The 22,046-nt window shown below is 34.9% G+C and overlaps 2 protein-coding genes across 3 annotated transcripts in view; one reads left to right on the top strand and one right to left on the bottom strand.

Moving 5' to 3' along the window:
* RPN2 (ribophorin II) overlaps positions 1–22,046 on the top strand; it is a 99,221-nt gene that overhangs the window by 4,525 nt on the left and 72,650 nt on the right. The gene's annotated exons all lie outside the window — the stretch shown is intronic.
* The window catches only part of MROH8 (maestro heat like repeat family member 8), a 62,517-nt gene that overhangs the window by 26,876 nt on the left and 13,595 nt on the right, over positions 1–22,046 (bottom strand). Inside the window, exons 5-7 of the mRNA XM_069063592.1 lie at positions 12,212–12,291; positions 11,158–11,302; positions 10,808–10,903 (exon numbers count right to left, since the gene is read on the bottom strand). Coding sequence (XP_068919693.1) covers positions 10,808–10,903; positions 11,158–11,302; positions 12,212–12,291 — 321 coding nt within the window. The remainder of the gene's footprint in view (positions 1–10,807; positions 10,904–11,157; positions 11,303–12,211; positions 12,292–22,046) is intronic.

Below are 22,046 nucleotides of genomic sequence, written 5' to 3'. Positions count from 1 at the left end.
TCCAGTTCTACCTTATATCATCACGCCTTAAAGCTTAAAAAGCATTTCCATATATATCACCTCTGAGTCCTCTGACACTCCTTGTGAGGTAGATGATATAGTTACATTAGCCACACTGAGCGATGAGGAACTTAAGGCTAATCATTGAGTAAGTTGTCTAATGTCACAGAGCTAGTACGTGGCTAAGCCACAAACACAGGTCTTTGGATTTCGTGTCCATGGCTCTTTCCACTATATCATGCTGTCTGTACAAAAGCTCATTTTGGGAGGAAGAGCATCTTTGATCTTCCCCCCAGATTCTGGGCCCCAATAGACTGCAGCTGTAGAGCATCACTAAAACTGTCCCCAGGCTATGGTCAAGCCCTAGATGCTATCTCTTTTATTCTCTCTATAGGTTCTCTTTTCATTTTTTAATATTTAAGCTAATATTTAAGTTAAATATTTAAGAGTTAAAAGTATGATCTGTTTTGTGATCATTATTATATATTGTGAGACTGCACTATCCTCTCTTCATGTCAGCAATGTAATCAGACATCTGCTTCTGTATAGAAATATAAATATTAAGTTTCATAATTGTTTGCTATTTTTTCCCATTCTAGTTGAGTATAAAGCTTCCTTGATTTGAATTTCCCTGATTATTAGGGAATTTGAGCATTTCTCCCTGTGGTTATGCACAGTATATATTTTCTCCTTTGAAAATTGTCCCTGAAATTCCATTGACCATTGCTCCATTGTGGAGTATATACATTGCCAATTTTAAAGATAGGTAATGATTTCTTATGGATTCTGGTGGTCAGAACTTTAACAAATATTTTGACTGTAAATATTTCTCTAGTTCATTCTTTTAATGTTAGAGATATTTCTTTTTGTTGTGTGAAGTCTTTTTATTTGTGAATAATCAAACTCACTGTGTCTCTCATAATCCCTTCCCATTATTTCAGTGAAAAAAAGTTTTTCCTCTCCATATTTGGGACTTAATCTATTATTCCTTTTTCTCCTAGCTTTTTAAATTAGAGAGTTCAGTCCATTTACAATTTACAATTTTTACAACTGTTAGGGTTTTTTTTTCCCCTTCAATTACTCTGTTGGAAGTGAATATACACTTTCTTACTCTTATCCTTTCTGTTAACCTAAACTTAACAAAACCATTCCAAAGAAAGCTCCATCTAGATGGCCGAGTGTTTATAACTAAGCAGCTTCTCTCTATCACCTTAAAACAGGGGCAAAGACACCAAATAAAATAAAAGAACAGTGAAAAAAGATGGGATGGAAAGAAACCCTTAAAAGAAAAACTTCACAATAAAAGTAACAGAATTACTAAAGAAATGAATAAACAAAAAACCTCTAATATAACAAACTGAAATGCCCATGACCATATATACTAAGCCCCTGTATGTAACAAGTTTGGAAAATTATTGAATTCCTCCTGAACTCGTACATGCTTAACCAGGAGCCCCTCTCGGTGAGAAACAGACCTGGCCATACTTCCTGATAAGAAGTCAGAATGATCCTGGACATCTGGGTCCCACAATAAATCAGGGCAAGGAGTATACAACTGTCCAGACCAAGGCCTGGCTACAATGGATGTGCTTATCTACCATTGTTAGACTAACTTTACTTCCCACAAGACTAACCTTGTTTCCCACACCTATTTTTTGTGGTTTTTGACTTTAAATATTTCCCCTTTCCCCATGATCAGGGCAGCTCTCCTAAGGTTCCTTGGGAGACTGTCGCTGGCCAGCTTAATAAACTGATGCTCATTAATTGACTGGGCTTGGATTCTTTTATCTCTACATGTCCGTTACACTGGTCATTACAAAACAAATATTATGGGGCAAAAGAAATCTAGGTATAATCTCTGGAATTAAAGGGTGAGATTACAGCTCTGGACTCAGTAATGCCAGAAGGTGGCAAAGCCCAACAATAGATACGGTGGTTTAAATAGCAAAAAAGATACATAAAAGAAGTTACATCTGTAAAACTGGAAATAAAATTGATGAAAGAAGAATTGAGAAGACTGATGTGAGAACTACTGATATAGAAAAGACAATGGAAAGTTTCAACAAAGCAGTAGACTATGAGTAGAATGACATAGGAAGAAAAACAATTCAGTATCAAAAGAATAAACAACAGAAGAATATTTTTGTAAAAGGTAAAACTAGAAGAGACAGTCATCTTACCACAAGCTAAAACAAGCACTAAAGAACAGAGCTCAGCAAGACTATCTGAGAATGACTGGAATTCCAGAAAAAAAAATACAAAGTTTAAATACCATATTCTAGAAAACCATATAAGAAAATTGCTCAGAAGTACTGAAAACACAAGACAGGATGTAAATCAATATATTCTTTAGGATGCAACATAAAGGAATGAGAAATTTAAATCACCTAGAAATGGGGTCATGAAGTTCTAGAGCTTCCATGTGAAAGAATATTACAAGGAAGCCAAAATGAAGCAATTCATGAGTAAGAAAATACTACAATAATTGCACATGTAAAACCTGTATCTGATTGGTTACCATCTCAGGGAGAGGGGAGGGGAGGGGGGGGAAGGAGGGATAGAAATTGGAACTCAAAACTTTAAAAATGTTTTTTAAAATGGGGAAAAAAAGAAAATCCTATGAATTTCACAAGATGACTCAGTAATGATGAGAATGAAGAGGCTAGAGTGTAATCCTGTAAACTCAACAGTGAGAAAAACCAGTCTGACTTCCAAAATTTTAGATTTTGTAAAACTAAGAAAATGCCATTAAGAGAAAAGCTGGTTCTGCCCCTCCCCTTCCTTGCTCTATGGTGTTTCTATTACTTTCATGAGGCTTAGTCACCAGAGGGAATGGCAGAAGTCACAAGGCACATGGAAAAGGCAATAAGCATTTTCTTCCAGCTTACTGAAGGGGAGGAATATGGGGAACACTACATCTGAGGTAGAGAATAGGTAGATGAAATGGCATTTCTCTAAAAAATGGCCAGGAGTAAGAACCGGGGACCTTTGATTTAGAAGAGCAAGTTGGGTTTTGCTCAGTTTAGCTAATCTCTTACGTGCCCATAAACAGTGCTGTTGACATAATTAAAAGTTTTTTTAAATGTAGCCCCAAAGTATGCTGGCCCAGATTATTTCATTCTAAAAGAACTATAACAGATGGAAAACAATGTTCATTCTTCATTTCAGAGAACTAATGATGGAATACATATCTCTTCTTAGATAAAGTAGTACAAACGATATAGGTATAGACTGTTGTAAATATAATTGCTACATTGGCTTATTTTGTTTAACAATTGTTCTTTGGTATAAGAAAGGAATCTGTTGAGAGAAATGGGATTCTGTTATTGGAAAGTGATGGTGGTGTATAAACCAAAAAGCATCCAAAAAATGTTTTTCAACGAACTCCAACACCTGATCCAGAGAGTACACAGTAGGTATAGAGGTGGGGGCATAGAAGAGTAGCAGCAAATCATTGCAAAAGAGCAGGCAATGCTGAGCTTATTATGGGAATGAAAAACCTTCCGGGGCAACTCAATTCACCTCAACAAGCATTTATTAATTACTCACTTGGGCCAGATGCCATCCTAAAGATTGGGGATACAAAGATGAAAATAAAAGTCATTCTCTTCTAGAGGCTTTTCAAAGAGGCAAGTCTTAAGATGGACAAGTAAGGACTCTACAAAAGTTGCCATGATTGGTCAGGACTGGGTAGGGGCCACAAAGCTGTGAATCTGGGTACTGAGAGAGATGGATCTATGGAAGTTGTGGTGCTAGCAGCAGTGAGGGAAGTGATCAGATTCCAGGGGGAGCAAGAAAACACTCAACACAGAATAAGCCCTTCACTGAGGACTTCCCCTAATGCTTCATATATTGTTGCTGTAAAGCTTTAGCAGAGACTAAGACCACAACATTCTAGGGAAAGGGTATTAATAAACAGCCCTCACCCTGAAGTTGGACTATGACTATTTCTTATTCCCTTTTTTTTAAATAAAGGCAACAAGAATTGTTTAATGGACTGGTAACCAGTTCCTTCTCTGCCCTTTACTGTTTTAACTATTCTATGTTTAAATGCAGATTAGAAACATTTTGCTTTCAGGGATTCTCCCTAGAGGTGAGTTAAAACAAGTCAGACACTGAGGTGCCCAGAGGAATAGCTGGGTGAAAGCAGGAGCTACAGATGTTATTAATCATTAATCACTTTTAAAGTTGTATTTGAATGGAGTCCATTTTGGTTAATGGACCACATATTACCCTGAGATTCATGAATGTTAACCTATCTTTCAGGTCCATCACTTAATTCTACATGTTTTCCAATTCTTGGGATAATTCAGTGATTTCTGTTCCTGTTATTTTCTCTAATTAATCTGCAGTGGCAATACCTCTTATTTTCCACTGAAGTAGTCTGTTGTGGATTCATTCTTTTGATTTATTTGGATTTTTTTATTACATTCCCCATATTGATAATTTTCTTCATTACTTCTTCCTGAACTTGTTTTAGCAACTTTTAATTCCAGCCTGTTTGACGGTTTTTTTGTTTTTTGTTTTTTTATGAGGGGAGGAGGAGCAAGATTTTAAACTTAATCTAAAGGAATTTTGTTTCATTGTCTCACCCTCTCTGGATTTCTCAAAGACCCAGGAAATTTCAGAGAGGGCAAGGTACTAGGTGAGGTAGATTCTAGAAATTCCCTGTATGGGGAGGTGATAGTGGTCTGTTTGGGAGTAATCTCTCCCATATCACCTACTACAGAGGATACGCTGGGGCGGCTAGGTGGTGCAATGAACAGAGCACCAGCCATGGAGTCAGGAGGACCTGAGTTCAAATCCGACCTCAGACACTTGACACTTACTAGCTATGTGATCTTGGGGAAGTCACTTACCCATAATTGCCCTGCCTTCTCCCCTCCAATAAAGCAAAAAAAAAAAATGAGGATAGCCATAATTTACCCTATTTGAGACCTCTTGGTGGATCTGAGATGATAACAAGGTGGCCTTAGGAAGAGAAGATGCATGCCATCACAATCATCTGTTGTCCAGAACTTGCTTGAGTAATGAAAATGGCTATGCTGTGTTCTTCCTAGCATTTGGCTAGGCTTGGCACGATTTTTGAGAGGCTTTGCTTCTCTACTTTCCTATGTCCTTGACGGATAGTACCCATGTCCTCCTCCTTCCCAATATTCCATGAACTGAGGTACATACACAGAAGAATGGGGTCAGGGAGTGGGAATAAGGGGAGTAGATCATATCTTACACTGGGTAATAAGGGTAATAGGCTGGTCCCTATGCAGCGAGTAGCAGAGTGTGTTTATTTTACTTTCATTTTTAACTTTACTCATACTAAATGGTAATTATGTATATATTGCCAGCTTTAATTGGATGGATACAGGGAGGTAAAGAAATTGTGGGAGATAATTATTCCAATGAGTAGAATCTAAGCTAATTGAAGTAATTACTATTTTGTTTTTTTAAGTATTCAAGTATGTAAATTGTGATACACATAGGGGGAAAAGTCACTTTCAGCAGTCAAATAAAAGGGGAAATGAATCAGCTATCACTGAAAGAAATGGTTCAAACAAAGTGTCACCTGGTAGCTGACTGAAAGATTGTACTCAATCACTTCAAACCCCCTTGGCTGGATTTTAAACTGTTTGACAGCTATCTCCCTGTACGTCAAAGGAAAAAATAAATTTGAAGTTCTTTCTGAAAAAAAGGAGAGAGCTGGCTACTCTATGGGGGAAGTACATTCCAAATAATGATAAGGGTCACACACAGAAAGAGAAAGTGGTGGTTAGTGACTACCTGCTCAGAGATACCAAGGCAGCTATTTGACAACCTTATAACAACAATAGAGATCTGTTGTCTTCCTGGGGTATGTATCCAAGATATAAAAGATAGCTTCCCAAGCCTGATTGAACCAAATGACTACTACCCACCTCTGGTGAGTCATGTGAACACAAATGATACACACTAAAACGAGTTTACATTGTAAGTATGGTCAAATAACATGAAGTCTTAGATAGGAAACTGAAGATCAAAGGGGCATGGATATTGTGGGGCTTTTTCCCCAATGCTGCCTACTCACTAGTGATGCAGAAGAGAAAAATTAATTTGGGATGTGAACTGATGGCTAAGGTGATATCTGAGAATCAGTTGTTGTATACCTGGAACACAGCTAATAGGGGTCATAAGAGTCTTAACCAAGAACGAAGTGCATCTAACAAATGTTGGTTAGGATGTGTTAATTCTATATCTTACAAATCCAATCAAAGTGACTGTAAACTAAAAAAAAAAAAGATGTGGGACTATAAAAACTCCTTAGGTATATACACCAAACTAGATACCATAGAGAACAGCTTAACACGTAAAAAAAGATTAGAAGGTGAGGTACCCAAAAATTCATAGGAAACAAAATCCAAGAAAGAGACCAGTGGAAAAATCCATGGACTCAAATCTTCATACAAAAATGTAAAAATCTTGGTCAACAAGTAAAAAGAACTAGAAATCCTAATGCAAAGAGGCAAATTTAATCTCACAGATATCACTGAGGCTTAGCAGGATGAAACCTATTATCAAAATATGGTTCTGGATGGAAAGACCTTATTCAAAATAAGTAGGTGAGGTAGAAGGGAAGTAGTGAGATAGCACCATATATTAAAAAAGGTATATATTCATGTGAGGAAATCCAGTACCTGGAAGCAACAAGCATTTGGATACAGATCAGTGGAGAGAGGAACAGGAGCAATTTTGTCTGTAAAGTATACTAAGACCACATGATCAGAAAGAAGAAAAGAGAAGCAGTTACAACTGAGATACTATATAGAAGTGACAAGAGCCTTTGATCATCTAAGACATCTACTAGATCTAGTATTCTCTAGCAAAGTAGCTAAATAACTTCCCGCATTCCCTTAAAGATAATTTCATCTTTCAACAAGTTGAGGAACAAACTAGGAGAAATTCTATCCTGAACCTTATTCTCATTAATATAAATGAACTACCTGCTAGTATATCAATGGTGAGAACATAGTGGAGAAGGGACAACTCCCTCCTAAAGTTCATAATGGAGAAAGAGAAGGACAGGGCACAGTCTATATGTAACCTAGATTTTAGAAAGCAAATTTCAATGGTTCAGAGGAAGTGTAGGTAGGATTCCATGAATTAAAACTCTTCAAGGGAAGTTAGCCCAGTAGGCATAGAAAACTTTCAAAATGAAATTCTGAAGCCACAAAGGGAAATAATTTCAAAGAGGAGGGAAATTAGGAATTGTCTAAAGAAATGAATGTGGATAAATAGGGAACTCACCAAGTTAAACTTAAAAGAGAAATGTACAGATGATGGAAACAGGGGCAGGTTTCAGGGGATACTGTTTAAATAACATCAGAAATATTGAAACTCAGAATGAACTGAGATTTGCTAAGGACAAAAAAAGGAGTTGCTTTTTAAGTGATATAAGGGAGAAAAGGAAAGTCAAAGGATAAAACTGATGCTTGGGGAGTGCCTATCTTCAGACATATTCAACATATAGTTGTGCTATATTTTATACTTATTTGTTATAAGGGCTTTTATTTTGAGGGGTAGAGGAGAAATGTGGGGGGCAGGGTGGAGAGGGTAGTGATGACACCAAAAAAGGAAGAAAAGTGTCACTGAATTAGAATTATTTTAAAAATACACAGAAGAGAGTAGAAGAAAGTTCAGAAGGGGACAGAGATAAAAAGACCTGTGTTGGAACTAACATGTTAAATTTGAAATGCACTTTTTAAGAAAAAAGCTATATGTAGTAGAGATTCATAGTTTTATATGTAGTCTTTTATTCCCATTCTTCTTTGTGTGAGGGATAACTTGGAGTGAAATTTCCCCATTCTGAACATCCTATATACATTCTTATTACTTCTTTATACTTTGTAACTAAGTTCAGTATTGTTTCCCCATATATATGTAGGTCATTGCATATTTCAAGATAATGTAAGAGCTATTGAGTATTAATACAATTGATTGGATTAACTATTGAGACCAAATTAGAGGTGTTTTTAGTTTGGGGAAAGGAATGGTAGCAAAGGGTTAACCCTTTCTATAGAACTGTAAGAATTGCTGAAATAAGACTACTGGTAAAAGTACCAGACAGTAGCCTTGAGAAGAGTTGAGGCAAGTAGCCTTGGGAAGAAGTTGGGTTCTCAGTCCCCAGAAAACTCCTAGATAATACTAAAAATGAAACAAGGTAGAATAAAAGGAGCTGGCGGCAGCAGGTGTCTTTGACCAATCAGAAAGCAGACAGCAGCCTTGGGATACTCAGGCCAAGATAAGGACACATCTAGGTTGGACTGAAGGGAGTTCAGTATTATGGGGTTGTTAACTGCGCTTGCATAGTGGACTTCATGTATTATGTATATTATCTAACATAATTAGAGACTCATTAGCAATAATTAGGGTAATGAATGGAGAGGGTTTTGAGCCGATTGGGTGGCATTAATAAGAAGATTGTGAGCTTGCCTTACCAACCAGTGGTAAGGTGGGACAGTGGAAAAGGTGTGGAATTCCCATGGTAGGGCTTCATAATCTTGCTTTTGCCTTCTGTAGTGCTCTCCTCCCTTCTGACTTTTTTTGTTGGATTTGGGGACACCCTTTCTGCAGAAAGATGGTAATAAAGTTTTTGCTTCTACCTTGAGAAGTCTCTGAGTCATTTTGGGTGAGTGGGCATAGTTTCTAATACTAAGGGTGTGATAATCCCTCTCACTTCAACCTTGGTCAGACCAACTCTAGAGTGTGTGGACACCAGAGTTTAAGAAGTATATTAATAATTTACTCCAAAGGAGGGCAAAGGGCAACCAAGATGGTAAAAAGTCTCAAATCCATGTCCTATCAGGAGCAGTTGAAGAAACTGAGAATCATAAACAGGTCCCAGCCCAGAGAATCGAACCCTGAGGTTATTGGTAGGGGGAAATATGATACATGTTTTCAAGTATTTGAAGAGCTGTCATGTGGGAGAGGGATTCAGCTTGCTTTATCTGGGTTCAGGGCAGAAGTAAGAGCAATGGGTGGAAATTACAAAGAAGCAAATTCAGCTTTGAGGTCAGGGAAAAAAAAAAACAACAAAAAATTTCCTACTAAGTAGAGCTATCCAAAAGTAGAATGGGAAGTCATTAGTGGTCTTCAAGCAGAAGTTAGATAACCACATGTCAGATATTGTGGGCATTCCTTTCAGGGCATAGGATGGATCAGATGGCCACTAACATCCTTTCCAATTCTTAAATTGTGATGCTGTGATTCTATTGAAGGGTGGCAGCACCAAAACCAAAGTACACCTCTTCAAGTTCTTCTATTTGGGTCTTATGGAGTCTTTTTTAACCAGGGTGAATTCTGGCTCAATTTTTTCAAATGTGTCATTTATCTTTCTGAAGTCATCTATCAGGTAATTTTGCCTTCTTTCTTTCTCTCCCTGCATCATATCTGGACTTGAGCTCATAATAAGTTGCTGCATCATATTTCCTATTGTCAGACTCTTCATCATTTTCTATTTGGATAGATTTTTGTGAGTAGATTTTTTTTAATTTTTTGCCTTTTTTGTAGGGTAATTGGGGTTAAGTGACTTGCCCAAGGTCACATGGCTCTGTGTGTGTGTGTGTGTGTGTGTGTGTGTGTGTGTGTGTTAAGTGGCTGAGGCTGAATTTGAACTCAGGTCCTCCTGACTCCAGGGCCAGTGCTCTACTCACTACGCAACCTAGCTGCCCCATTGTGAGTAGATTTTTGAAAGACATTTATCTTCTTGGTGTTTTTCATGATTGTTTCTTGAGGGATGCTGACTCCACAGTCCTGCTTTCCCCAAGCAAGTAGCAAGCATGGGTCTTTTCCCCTCTATCTTCAATAGGACTGAAGATTGTCTTTCAACGGGATTTTTTTCTACATACATTTGTTGCCAGGGTTATGAAAAGGGAACTCATTTGATGATGAAAAGTGAGTTTTGTCTTTGGTGGCTATTCTTTCACCTCTCCTTTCTGTGTCCCTACCTCCCAGTTAACCATCTACCTCCTGTTGCATATTGGCTGTCCAGGACCACCCAAATCAGGTATGTTCTCCTTGGGGAGTTCTTTCATGCTCCAAAATCATCTTTCATTCATTCAGGCAATCTATTGATAACTTTTTCAGCCATATCCTATATGTTAAGTGTTTCAGGGGATGCAAATTTGAATAAAATCTGGTTTCTAACCTCTAGAAGTTTATAATGAAGATAAGACTTTGATATAAATAGCTATAATAAAGATTATTTTATATAGGTAGCAAAGAGTGTTCATTTCTGCCTGTGGTCCTAAGGGTTCATTTCTAGAAAGGGTAGCATTTGATATAGGTATTAAAGAGTGGGTTTAATTTTAAGACATATGAGAGGGGTGGTGGTGGTGAGGGTATTGTTGCTGCAGATCCCAGGTGGAGGAAAGGGGAAGAATAAATCATCTAATTTGTTGGCCATTTCTAAAGGTCCTGGATCACTAGGGTCCTGTTCTCAACTAGAAGACAATTAGTTAGAGGCAGATAGCTTATTTCTGAAATGACCCACTCAGGAGGATTTCTATTTTAATTAAACAAATCCTTAAAAACAGAATTTCAGATGGGTCCTGTGTCACCAAGAAATTTCAGACCTGCATCAATAAGAAATGTTTTGGGGAGGGCAAGCTTTTAGTACACTAAATCATATTTATGGAGCTTTTCTGTATACTCATAGAGGTAACACTCCAGATAAAATCCCAACAATCCTAGGAAGAAGTAATAAGATCCTTTATCTTTCATTTTTCATCTTCCACTAAAGAACAATTTTCTACCACTCCCCCAAAATCCTTTTTACCTCCAAAATTTGATCAAGATTTTCTAAATGTGGGTCTTGTATCACCAAACATTGAAGCATTTCACAGAATGCCTGAAATGTCTGCCTGTAGAGAGACTGAAAAGTCACAAGGTAAGTATTACACCAAACCCAAGAGGTTTCCATTTTTTGAATATCTAGTATGCAAGTGTAATTTCACTTTTAACCTCACATTTAACCAAGATACATATTCTTCAGTTTAATCACACATTTTATTTAGCAAATTTGGCTTTAAATAACATTTGGTTCTTTCTACAAGATAAAATACAAGAGATGTCACCACTGAGATTCAGAAGAGTTTTATAGGTTATTAAGACAAAACTTATAATTACCTCTGTGTTGTATTGTCCACTTGGCATGACTGTTTGAAGTATATTTAAAGTCTTTATGGAGGGCAAGGTTATTATGCTTTTAATGAGCCCACTGAACAAATCAGATCTATCTTTAGACCCAAGTAGTAAATTGATATCCTGGTAACTAGGGAGAGAGAAATACCAGATTTGATAATATAGAAGAGTAGAAAAGGTAAGAGAATGTACAATTTAAATATAAGTAGTAAAGTGATAAAAAAGGGATAATTTGTTTATTATTTTGATGGACGAAATACAGAAGTGTGTTGGTTTATTCTAGTACTTCTAAACATTTATTTAAAAAAAAATTTTTTTTAAAGCAATTGGGGTTAAGTAACTTGCTCAAGGTTACACGGCCAGTTATTTCTGGGTGTGGTGCTGAGTATCTGAGCCCAGATTTGATCCAAGTCATCCCGACACTGGAGCTGCTGCTCTTACTCGCTGAGCCACCTGGCCGCCCCTAAGCAATTGGGGTTAAGTAACTTGCTCAAGGTTACACGGCCAGGTGTTTCTGGGTGGGTGCTAAGTGTCTGAGCCCGGGATTCCATCTCCAGGTCTTCTCAATACTGGAGCCGGTGCTCTTACTCGCTGTGCTACCTGCCTGCCCCTCTTCTAAACATTTATTAAAAGACTGAAAGATTTCTAATTCTGCCTTTCTGAAAAAAGAGTGGAGTAGTACTTGGCTTCATTTCATCCACTTTCTCAGTTCTTACTGTTATGCATGTTTGTTGGATATGACTAATACTGGTAGTAAACAAGTCAGCACATTGGCTAGGGACATAATAAAGGGACCTATGTTCCCAAGTGCTTTTGAAGCTCCACAGTATCTGAATGTCCTATAAAATCCTAAATTCCTTTAATCGATTATGGGGATACCTTAAATGAGATCAAAGACCTCTTACCAAATGAATAAATGTTTCTTACTCTTTCTTCCATAAATACCAACTAGGCATTAAAATTACTAGTTTAAGTCAGTTGTCTATGACTTTGATCACAAATGAAAACACACTATGAAGGGGATGTTTTGCTGAGTCACCTCAGGTCAGTGATGGCTATGAAGACTTCTTGGCGCACAGGACTGAAGAGAGAGTGAAGTGGTTCCTGTTGAATGAGCATCTGAAATAAGAGTGACACAACCCAAGAGAATCATATCTTCAACTTGTTAGAAGACATACTAAGTGTAAAATCAGTGACTGAAAGAGGGAGAGATATAGAGTAGGTATTTAAACAAAATTTCCAAATTTATTGATATCTCTTGTGTCAAAACAAAATGTATTTCCCAAGAAATACTTAAACCACACTTTCCTCTCTCTCCTTGTGCCCCGGCACATAAAAAAGTTAGTTTATAAATTGTTAACAGAAAGGGAGACATGCCCTTTAACTTTGCTAGTTTGTTTTTTTTAACAAACTATTTGTATTTGACCAGTTTTATTCTTTCCATGTTGACATTATTTATACTATTCTTTACTTATTCATTATTCATGCTGTTCTTTGAGCTCTTAAATTCTTAACATTTATAATTCTTTACAATGCAGTGGTAATATTTCACTATGTTCATGTACTATAATTTATTAAACCATTTCCCAAGTGTGGGTCACAAATATTGTTTCTTACTTTTTGTTTTCTTACTTTTATTGAGCAAATAATTGCATGCCTTAGTATTACAATTATTTTTGTACATGTGAGTCTTTTCTTGCTACCAAAAATAGTATATAATCATAGTGGAGGAATCTCAAGGTCAGAAGATATTCACTATCTTTTTTTGCTTGCATAATTCTAAATTGTTTTCCAAAATTCACGGCTAAATTAGTGTGCTTGTTTTTACCATGGCCCCTCCATCAATGTGTTTTCTCATCTTTTCCAATATTTACTATCTTCATAGAAATGAAGTGATACTTCATGTTTATTATAATTTGCATTTCTCTTTTGACTATAGTGATCTTGAACATTTTTCGGGTGGTTATTGATAGCTTGTGCTATATGATAGCAATAGAATGCTGTTGTGCTATAAGAAATGAAGAGCAGGAAGATTTTAGAAAAACCTATAGACTTACATGAACTGATGCAAAGTGAAGAGAACAGAACCAGGAAAACATTGCATACAGTAACAGTAATATTGTACAGTGATAAACTGTGAATGACTTAGCTATTTTCAGCAATACAATGATCTAAAACAAATCTGAAAGGACTCATGATGAAAAATATTATCTTCCTTCAGAGAAAGAACTGATAAGAGTCTCAATGCAGAATAAAACACACTATTTTTCCCTTTATTTTGTTCATGTTTTTTTTGTTGTTGTTGTTGGGTGTTTTTGGTTTTCTTCCACAAAATGACTAATATGGAAATATGCTTTACATGATTGCACACGTATAACCTATATCAATCAGATTGCCTGACTTTTCAAAGAAGGGAAAGGAAGGAAGGAAGAGAATTTGTAACTGAAAACTAGAAGAAAAAGAATGTTAAAAATTGTTTTTACATGTAATTAGGGGGAAAATTAAATTTAAAAAAAGAATTGCTCTAGACCATAACCTTGAAATTATTTTTCTCCTCCTTTACTTCTCATACCCAATTAATCAGTCTTTTTTAAAAATTCTGAACTTAAGAAATAAAACAAGGATTTCCATAACAAAGCAGAATCAAAAAAAATGTTTGCACATGAAACTAGAAATCTATTATGTACAACTTGCTTTTCCTTTTAAATATATAATAAAATTATCATGTAACTTTCTTTCCTTCTCTCTTCTCCCACTCTAGAGATGCTACCATTAGGTAAAAGTGTGTGTGTGTGTGTGTGTGTGTGTGTGTGTGTGTGTGTGTGTGTGTGTGTGTAAAGCCATACTATACATAATCCTATCTATTAGTTCTTTCTCTGTATGCAGACAGAATCTTCCTTCATAGGTCCTTTGTAGTTAATTTGGACATTTATAATAATCAAAATGACTTGGTTGCTTAAAGTTGTTTTTAAACAATATTGCTGTTGCTGTATACAATGTTCTCTTGGTTCTGCTCATTTTGCTCTTTATTATTTTGTACAGTTCTTTCCATGGTTTTCTAAAATCATCAAGCTCAGCATTTCTTATAGCACAGTAATATTCCATCATGATTATATATTGCAACTTGTTTAGTCATTTCCCAATTAATGGGTATCCCCATAATTTCCATTTCTTTGCCACCACAAAAAGAGCTTCTATAAATATTTTAGAATGTATAGATTTTTTTTCTTTTTCCCTAATCATCTTGGGAAAGAGACTTAATAGTGGTATTGCTGGGTCAAAGGGAGGCAGTTTTATAACTCTTTGGGCAGAGTCCCAAATTACTCTCCAAAATGGTTGGATTAGTTTACAATTCCACCAACAGTGAATAAGTATGCCAATTTTTCCACATCCCCTCCAACATTTGTCACTTTCCCCTTCAACCATTTTAGCCAATCTGGTGGGTGTAGAATGATATCTCAAGGTTGTTTTAATGTGCATTTCTCAAATTATTAATAATTTAGATCATTTTTATATGACTACAAATTGTTTTGATTTTTATCAGAAAACTGATTGTTCATATCCTTTGACCATTTATCAATTGGGGAATGACTCACATTCTTATAGACTGACAGAATTCTTATATATTTGAGATATAAGACCTCTATCTGAAAGACTGTTTATAAATTTTCTTCCCCAATTTTTTGCTTTCCTTCTGATCTTAGCCACACTGGTTTTATTTCTACAAAATCTTTTTAATTTAATAAACATGAAATTATCCATTTTATGCATACCAATATTCTCTATCTCTTGTTTGTTCACAAATCATTTGTCTGTTTATAAGTTTGATAATAATATGTTCCATGCTCTTCAAATTTTTCCCTTTGTATTTAGGTCATGTATGCATCTTGACCTTATTTTGGTTTAAAATATTGGTCTATGCTCAATTTCTGCCAAATTGCTTTCTAGCTTTCTCAACATTTTTTTTTTTACCAAATAATGACTTCTTGTCTCCAAAACTCAAGTCTTTACATTTTTCAAAAACAAGGTTATTAAAGTCATTTGCTGCTGTAATTGTTTGTCTACTCTGTACCACTGATATACCTTTCTGTTTCTTAGCCAGTACCAGTTAATTTTAGTAATTACTGTCTTATTGCTTTATTATTACTTATTACTTTAAAAATTACTGCCTTAGTTTAAGATCTGGTACTGCTAAACCTCCTTTCTTTACATTTTTTAAAATTAGTTCCTTTGATATTCTTTACCTTTTATTTTCCCAAATGAATTTTGTTATTATTTTTTCTAACTCAGTAAAATAATTTTTTGTAATTTAATTAGGATGGCATGAATATATAAATTAGTTTAGGTAAAACTGTCATTTTTATATTGGCCCTGCCCACCCATGAACAATTAATATTTCTCCAATTATTTAAATCTTATTTTATTTGTATATAAAAAATTTTAATATAACTTTGTTCATATAGTTCCTATTTTTCCTTTGGCAGGTGTATTCCCAGATATTTTATACTGTTCAGAGTTATTTTGAATGGAGTATCTCCTACTATCTCTTCTTGCAGGGTTTTGTTGATAATATATAGGAATGCTGATGATTTATGTGGGTCTACTTTGTCTCTTGGTACTTTGCTAAAATTAATGTTTACATTAACTTTTTAGTTGGTTTTTAGGATTTTCTAAGTATATCATCATATTGTCTTGAAAAAGAGATAATGTTATTACTTTATTGCCTTTTCTGATTCCTTCTATTTCTTTTTCTTCTCTTATTGCTATTGCTAGAATTTCTACAACATTGAATAATATTGGCGATAGTGGCCATCCTTGTTTCACATCAGATCTTACTGGGAAGGCTTCTAGCTTATCCTCATTGTAAATAATACCTGCTGATGGTTTTAGTTAAAGGCTTCTTATCAGTTTAAGGAAAAATACATTTATACTATATTTTCAAGTGTTGGTAATAGAAATGAGTATTGCACTTTATCAAAAGCTTTTTCTGAATCTATTAATATAATAATATGATTTTTGTTGTCTCTATTATCAATTATATAAGTAGTTTTCCTTATGTTAAACCATCCCTGCATTCTTGGTATAAATCCCACTTGGTCACAATGTACAATCTTTGTAATACATTGTTATGATCTCCTAGCTAGAATTTTATTTAGGATTTTTGCATTCATATTCATAAATGAAGTTTGTCTATAATTTTCTTTATTTTCACTCTTCCTGATTTAGGTATCAGTACAATATTTGTGTCATAAAAGGAGTTTTGTAGGACCCCTTCTTTGTCTATTATTTAAAATAATTTATTTAATATTGGAATTAATTGGTCTTTAAATGTCTGATAGAATCCACTTGTAAATTCATCTGGTCCTGGTGCTTTTTTCTTAGGAAGCTCATTTATGGCCTGTTCAATTTTGTTTTCTAAAATAGGTCTATTTAGATATTCTATTTCCTCTTCTGCTAATCTAGGCAATTTATATTTTTGTAAATATTCTTCCATTTTACTTAAGTTGTCAAATTTATTAATATATAATTGGATAAAATAAAACCAACTCCCAGTTTTATTTATTAATTCGATGATTTTCTTATATTTAATTTTATTAAACTCATATTTAATTTTTAGGATTTCCAATTTAGAGTTTAATTGGGGATTTTTAATTTGCTCTTTTTCTAGTTTTTTTTTTAATTGCATACCCAATTCATTGGTCTGCTCTTTCTCTATTTTATTAATTAATAAATTCAGAGATATAAATTTTCCTGATTACTGCTTCTGCTGTATCCCATAGCTTTTGATATGTTGTCTCATTGTCATTCTCTTTAATGAAATTGTTTCCATGATTTGTTCCTTAACTCACTCATTCTTTAATAGGTTATTTAGCCTCCAATTATTTCTTATTCTATGCTTCCATAGTCCTTTAGTAAATGTAATTTTATTGTACTGTGATCTGAAAAGGATGCATTTAATATTTCTGCTTTTCACTATAAAATCTTTATGCCCTAAAATATGGTCAATCTTTGTAAAGGTATCAAGTACCACTGAGATAAAGGTGTATTCCTTTCTATTGCCATTCAACTCTCTCCAGATATCTATCATATCTAGCTTATCTAAACTTCTATTTATTTCCTTGACTTCTTTCTTATTTATTTTTTATTAGATTTATCTAGTTCTGAGAGGAGAAGATTAAAGTCTCCTACTATTACAGTACTACTATCTATTTCCACCTGTAATTTATTTAACCTTTCTTTTAAAAATATAGATAGATGCCATAGTATTTGGTGTAAATAGGTTTAGTATTGATATTGTTTCATTGTCTATGGTACCTTTTATCATACTGTAGTTTCCCTGTTTATCTCTTTTAATTAAATCTATTTTAGCTTTAACTTTTAAAAAAATTATTAATTTATTTGTTTTCAGTTTTCAACATTCACTTCCATAAGTTTTAAATTTTCTTCCTCTCCCTTCCCCTTCCCTCCTCAAGATGGAATGCAATCTGATATGGGCTCTACACATACATTCCTATTAAACACATTTTCATAATAGTCATACTGCATAGAAGAATTATAACAAATGGGAGAAACCATGGGAAGGAAAACAAAACATAACAAAGCAAAACAAAAGAGAAATTACTCTGCTTCACTCTGCATTCTAACTCCATAGTTCTTTCTCTGGATGTGGATGGCATTTTCTATCATGAATCCTCTGGAAATATTTTAGGTCCTTGCATTGCTGAGAAAGGTTAAATCTATCAAAATCAGTCCTCACACACTGTGGCTGGTACTGAGCATAATGTTCTGCTGGATCTGCTCCCTTTACTAAGCATCAGTGCATATAAATCTTTCCAGGTTTTTCTGAAGTCCACCTTTTCATCATTTCTTATAGCACAATAGTATTTCATTACATTCAAATACCACAACTTGTTCATCCATTCCCCAATTGATGGGCATCCCCTCAATTTCCAATTCTTGGCCTCCACAAAAAGAGCTGCTATAAATATTTTTGTACATATGGGTCCTTTCCTCATTTTTATGATCTCTTTGGGATACAACCCTAGAAGCAGTATTGCTGGGTCAAATGGTATGCACATTTTTATAGCCCTTTGGGCATAGTTCCAAATTGTTCTCCAGAATGGCTGGATCAGGTCACAGTTTCACCAACAATGAATTAATGTTCCAACTTTCCTATATCTTAACATTTATCATTTTCCTGTTCTATCATGTTAGCCAATCTCATAGGTGTGATGTGGTACTTCAGAGTTGTTTTGATTTGCATCTCTCTAATCAATAGTGATTTAGATTAGCTTTAACTTTGTCTGAGATTTTAAACTGCACTACTCCTTGCTTGTTTTTTTTTTAACATCAGCAGAAGCATAAATTCTATTTCAGTCATTTATCTTAACTCTGCGTGTATCTTTTGTCTTTAAATGTGTTTCTTGTAAACAACATATTGTCAGATTCTGATTTTTAATCCATTCTGCTATCAGTTTTTGTTTTATGGGGAATTCATCCCATTCACATTCAAAGTTATAATTACTATTTGTGCATTTCCCTCCATCCTATTTTTCCTCAATATTGTCCTTCTCAGCTTCTTTTTACCCTATCCCTCCTCACTGATCTAGTTTACTTCTAATCACTACCTCCCTAATTCACACCCTTATAAAGAATCCTTTCTTCATCCTCTCCTCATACTGTCCTAAATCTTAATCTCATCTGACCTTATCCCATTCCCTCACCCTCTTCTCTCTTTATAAATTTAAGACTTTTATACCCTCCCTAATGTATATGTTGTTCCCTCTACTCCAGATTCAAGGAGAGTTCAGGTTCCAGCACTACCAGCCATTCACTCCCACCTACTTCCTCTGTATCATTTCTTCCTTTTGTGTCTCATTTGCATGAAATAATTACTCCTTTTTAACTTTTCCTACCAAATTTTGTTTTTTTTAGAATCACCCCATCATACTCAGCTTGGCCCCAACCTTTCTCTAAACTACCCAAGTAATAATGACAGTCTTAAGAATATTGATAACATTTTATATATAAGAACTAAACAATATGACCTTATTGAGTCCCTTGTAATTGGTCTTTAATATTTACCTTATGTTTCTCATGGATCTGATATGTTTGATTTTCCACTGAGTTCTGGTCTTTTTGTTACAAATATCTGAAAGTCTTTTAGTTCACTAAATATCCATTTTTTTTAAATTTTGGTCATTCAAAGTATATACACAACTTTGTTGGGTAAGTTACTTTTGGTCGTAACCTCAGCTCTTTTGCTTTCTGAAATAATGTTCCAAGATCTGCAGTCTTTTAGTGTCGAAGCTGTTGGTCTTCTGTAATGCTGATTGTAGCTCCACGGTATTAATTGTTTTTTTCTTTTGTTATTGCTTGTAATAATTTTTCCTCAATGTGGGAGCTTTGAAACTTGGTCATGATATTCCTGTAAGTTTTCATCCTGTGATCACTTTCGGGTGGTGATCAGTAGATTTTTTTTTCTATTTCTACTTTATCCTCTTATTCTAGTACTTCAGGGCAATTTTCCTTAATAATTTCTTGTAATATTGTATCAAGATTCTTTTTTTGATTGTAACTTTCAGGTAGTCCAACAATTCTCATTTTGCATCTTCTTGATCTGTTCTCCAGAAGATTTGTTTTTCTAAGGATATGTTTCACACTCTCTTCTATTTTTCAATCTTTTGATTTTTATCTTATAACATCATTCACTTCCTCTTGCTCAATTGTAGTTTTCAAGTAGTTATTTTCTTCTTTTTGGATCTTTTTTCCCAATTGGATGACTCTCTTTTCATAATTTTCTTAATTTTCTTGGATTGCTTTTTTAAAATTTCTCTATTTTTTTCCTCAGTCTCTCTTATTTAATTTTTAAAGCCCTTTGTGAGTTCTTCCAAGAACTCTTTTTTGGCTTGTGACCATTTGACTTTTCTCTGAGATAGGAGTGACTTTTTTTACTTCATTATCTTCCTCTGAATATGAACCCATATCTTTTCTATACCTATACTAGCTGTCTACAGTTAGATTCTTTCTCCTTTCTCACTTATTTTTATTTTTGTTTTATTTTTAGCAACTTATTATTATAATCAGGTTCTAGTCCCAAGGTGTAGGTAATGATGTCCTGGGCTTCTGGTCCTTTTTACTATGATTTTCTGAGCTCTGTGGGTACCCAACCTCAGGCACTCCTCTCTACTTCTAAGCCCCCAACCACTCTGTCCTATAAATGCCTTTTCTCCCTGTGGTTCCTGCCATGACTGCAAATTTCAGGTTTCCCCTCTGAAGCTAAAACCAAGGACTCCACTCTTCTACAAGTGCCCACAAGCAGCAGGGTTCCTCCCTTTCTGCTACTGTACTCACCAAGGCATGTGCTAGCTCCTTCTTGCCCGCAGTTACAGACCAGGACTACATCTGGTCACTACATCCGTGCCTAGCATCCCAAGATAGCAAAGGGTTTTTCAATCTTCCCCTGCTCAGCTCTCCTACTCCCTTTCTTCCTGTGAGGTGAAAGTTCTTGAGGCCAAACCTCCACCCTGGAGGTCAAGTCTTTCCTGAGTGCCTCTCAAGTTGTCTTAGGAAGACAACTGCTTTACCTCAACCTTTATTTATTCTTGTCACTCTACATTCACTTTGAGGCAATGTTTTGTCTTGTTTGTGAAGGAAATTTAGAGAGCCTGGAATTTTTTGACCTACTCCACCATCTTCCTTAATTACTGAGTCTTGCTAATTTTTCCTCTGTTATTTTCTTCAGTTTTGCCTTGCTTACTCCTTTCCATTTCAACAATTACTATCCTGATCCTGATTCTTATTACCTTACTATGAAATGCCTAAGGACTACTGTCATATGCCCCTTCTCCAAGATGGGAAGTTGAAAATCAACTTAACAAGATACATAGCTCTAGAATATCTGATCTATGTCTTTTAAAGCTAGAGGCTTCAAAGAGTTATGGCCACAGGAAGAATTACTTTCCAAACATAGGGTAAATATGATTATTGAAGATAAAATAGATAATAGTGATTGGATAAAATTGAAAAGCTTCTTCACAAACAACATCAATGCAGACAAAATTAAAAGGGAGTAGTTAATTGGGGAAAATCTTTGTAGCAGAGTTCTTTATGATAAAGATCTGCTATCTATGATATATAGGGAATATAGGGAATTCAAATACATAAGACCAGGAGCCATTGCCTAGCAGATAAATGTTCAAAGGATATGAAAAGATAATTTTCAAGAAAAGAAATCCAAACTATCAATAATCATATGTAAAATGTTACAAATCACTAAATGTGAGAAATGCAAATTAAAACAAATAAGTGGTTCTATCTCAATTCCATTAGAATGGCAAAGTGACCAAAAAAAAAAAAAGACAATAATGATTGTTGGAGGAAATAAGAGGAAAGTTGCAAGTAATGTACTACTAGTCAGCTATGAAATGATCCAGCCATTCTAGGAAGCAAACTGGAACTATACACAATAAGTAACTAAACTGTGAATTCACTTTGAGGCTTATATTGTTCCCCCCGCCCAATCAAAGATAAAAGGAAAAGACATACATGTACAAAAATTTATAGCTGCACTTTTTGCAGTAACAAAGAGCTAGAAAATAGGGGGTACCAATAAATTGGTGAATGGCTCATCAAATTATTGTATATTAATGTAATGGAATATTACTGTGCCAAAAGAAAAAATGAAAGGGAGAAACATGATAAGACCTATATAAACTTATTTAGTATGAAATTAGCAGCACTAGGTGAATGATTTATACAGTGATTACATTGCAAAGAAAAAATAACTGAAAGAATTAAGAACTTTAATCAATGCAATGACCAATCACAACCCCAGTGGATGAATGACCCAGCATGTTGCTACCCATTTCCTA

The sequence above is a fragment of the Petaurus breviceps genome, unplaced genomic scaffold (assembly GCF_028583685.1).
Source record: "Petaurus breviceps papuanus isolate PSGF00001 unplaced genomic scaffold, PetGlider_PUasm1.0 90591, whole genome shotgun sequence".
NCBI lineage: Eukaryota > Metazoa > Chordata > Mammalia > Diprotodontia > Petauridae > Petaurus > Petaurus breviceps.
The sequence above is the reverse complement of the archived record's forward strand: the minus strand, read 5'-3'. Positions and strand labels throughout refer to the sequence as shown.